This window comes from Portunus trituberculatus, chromosome 18, assembly GCF_017591435.1.
Source record: "Portunus trituberculatus isolate SZX2019 chromosome 18, ASM1759143v1, whole genome shotgun sequence".
In the NCBI taxonomy this organism is placed as follows: Eukaryota; Metazoa; Arthropoda; class Malacostraca; order Decapoda; family Portunidae; genus Portunus; species Portunus trituberculatus.
The window spans coordinates 22,360,986-22,363,485 of record NC_059272.1 but is presented as its reverse complement, the minus strand read 5'-3'; the positions used below and the strand labels follow the sequence as shown (position 1 = coordinate 22,363,485).

At 45.1% G+C, this 2,500-nt stretch overlaps 1 protein-coding gene across 3 annotated transcripts in view; it reads right to left on the bottom strand.

Annotated features, from left to right (window-relative positions):
- LOC123505583 (ras GTPase-activating protein raskol-like) overlaps positions 1-2,500 on the bottom strand; it is a 286,512-nt gene that overhangs the window by 254,530 nt on the left and 29,482 nt on the right. For all 3 annotated transcript variants that reach the window (XM_045257072.1, XM_045257069.1, XM_045257070.1), the window contains exon 2: positions 2,297-2,436. In XM_045257072.1, the coding sequence (XP_045113007.1) occupies positions 2,297-2,436 (140 nt within the window). The remainder of the gene's footprint in view (positions 1-2,296; positions 2,437-2,500) is intronic.

Sequence of the window (2,500 nt, the reverse complement as noted above, 5' to 3'; positions counted from 1 at the left end):
ATTGTTAAATGTCTATGTGTATCTATTGCTCTTTAAAAATTTCTCGTATATTTGTTGGTTATCCTTGAAAATCTCTTACTTCATCTTTCTTTTCTGTTTCTTCATCTACTGCCATGGTGTGTGTGGCTTTGTGAGTGTCTTGTAGAGCCAAATAGCTTAGTAAGTGTTTCAAAATGTCCATCTATTCTCTCTCTCTCTCTCTCTCTCTCTCTCTCTCTCTCTCTCTCTCTCTCTCTCTCTCTCTCTCTCTTCATCTACTGTTATGGTGAGTGTGACTTTGTGAGTGTCTTGTAGAGCCAAACAGTTTAGTAAGTTTCAAAATGTCCATCTATTCCTGCTCTTTTTTTCCGTTTCACCTCTCTCTCTCTCTCTCTCTCTCTCTCTCTCTCTCTCTCTCTCTCTCTCTCTCTCTCTCTCTCTCTCTCTCTCTCTCTCTCATCTAGTGTTGAAGTTAGTGTAATGTACGCACTCCACTGAAGTTAAACATGTAAGTATGAACTTCACTCTTAAATATTCTGTGAGATTCTTCCTTTGTCATTCTAGTCATTATCTTCCTTTCTTCCTTCATAGTAAAAATTTAAGTACTCTTTAAAAATCCTCCATCTTGTAATCCTTGTAATTTTCTTCCTTCCTCCATAGTAAGAGTTTGAATATCCAGTACTCTTTAAAATCCTTGTAATTCTGTTCCGTTTTTTTTTTCTTCCTTGTGAAACTCCCCCCTCTTGTAATCCTTAAAATGTTCACCCTTCCTCCAGAGTAAGAGTTTAAATATCCATTACTCTTTGAAATACTTCTTTGTCATTTTTGTAATCCTGTTCCTTCTCTCCTTCCCTCTGAAACTCCTCCTTGCAAACCTTAAAATCTTCATCCTTCCTCCACAGTAAGAGTTTAAGTATCTAGTACGCTTTGAAATCCCCTTTGTAATCCTTGTAATTTTGTTCCATCTCTCCTTCTCCTTTTCATCCTCCCCCCTCCCCTGCTCCCCCTTTCCCCCTTGGCCCGCAGCGGCAGCACCCAGCCGGCATCAGCGAGACTCATCTTTGCTCTTATTCATCTCTGTACCTCATGATTTAAGTCGATGGGCCGAGGCGGGGTAATTTGGCCACGTAATGAGTACTTACGGCAGGTGGGTGAGGGGGTGAGGGTGAGGGTGAGAGGGTGAGCCTTAGTCTTCCACCTCCACCCCCACTCTCCCTCCTCTCCCCTTACCGTGCCTCAATGCCCGCCCTTCCCTGTCCCGCCCCTCCTTCCTTTGCTACAGCCTACCTTAGCCAGCCCCGACGAAAAATGTAATCTCTCTCTCTCTCTCTCTCTCTCTCTCTCTGCCCCGTCTTTTGGAGAAATATTTGTCTCTTCTTTTCTCTCAATGACTTTCCTTACTTTTTTTCCTTCTTTCCTGTTTTCCTTTCCTCTCTCTCTCTCTCTCTCTCTCTCTCTCTCTCTCTCTCTCTCTCTCTCTCTGGTATGCCAAGACCCACTCCTCGCCCTACAGAAGTCAAGGCTCATGATCTATAGAGTCTGGAAGCTGCTCAGGTCGTGCTGGAACACTATGTAGCCCTCACGCAGCCCCCGGGGAGTGGCCTCGATCTGCTGCCCGGCGCGGTATAAGACATGAACCTTTGGACTTTAAGATTGTTTTTTTTAAGTCACATAGATTATTTGTCGTGTTTTTTTTTTATGAGTGTTTCTTATTTTGTTAAAGATGAAGACTCCTTGTTAAACTTCTAGACCCAATGAATGTTCTTAAAAATCCTGATGCCTTCCACTACAGCGCGATGAAATTCAACACTTTTTGATGGGATGATGAAATGTTTTTGGTGTGCAGTACTCCCACATACAAAGTCACGGTCAACAGTCGTTTTTCATTGATTCACATACAGTCTTTACAGTTTTCCCTCAAGCTTACGTCCTCTGAACTGCTGAGAACACGTCATTGTCTGGTTTTCAAGAAGGTCAGCATGTCAGAAGAATCGGGGCGTGTGAAGAGAGACGCAAGACACTGTGGAGACAAAGTGTGCTTAATGTTTTTGGGTCTTTGATGGAAATGAGTGGCGCAGATCAACAAGCTTCTGTCAATAATGTAAATGAGGCAGTTCCCGATGTAGATTCTAAAGAACCAGACGAGGATACAGAAACAGAGGGAACCCAAGTAAAAATAACCAGGTGTATTCACAGCAGCAACCACAGCAGCAGCCACAGCCGTGCAGGAACAGCCGCTGCATTAAAACCACACAGCACTCCACCACAAAGGTCACATGACTCCCACCATCACCCAAAACATTGAAGGGACACTCACCGACATCTCCTCGGAGCGGTAGGAGGTGAAGGTCTTCTCATCCTGAAGGAGGACGCAGAAGAAGGGTTCCCAGGTGGCCAGAGGAACCTTGCTGGACCGCAGGGAGTTGCTGGGCCGATGACAGGTGCGCACCTCGCGGTCTGTGGGGGCAAGACATGAAGCGTAAGACAAGGCCGCCCTGGTGGAAGGGAAGGAGATGCGTGG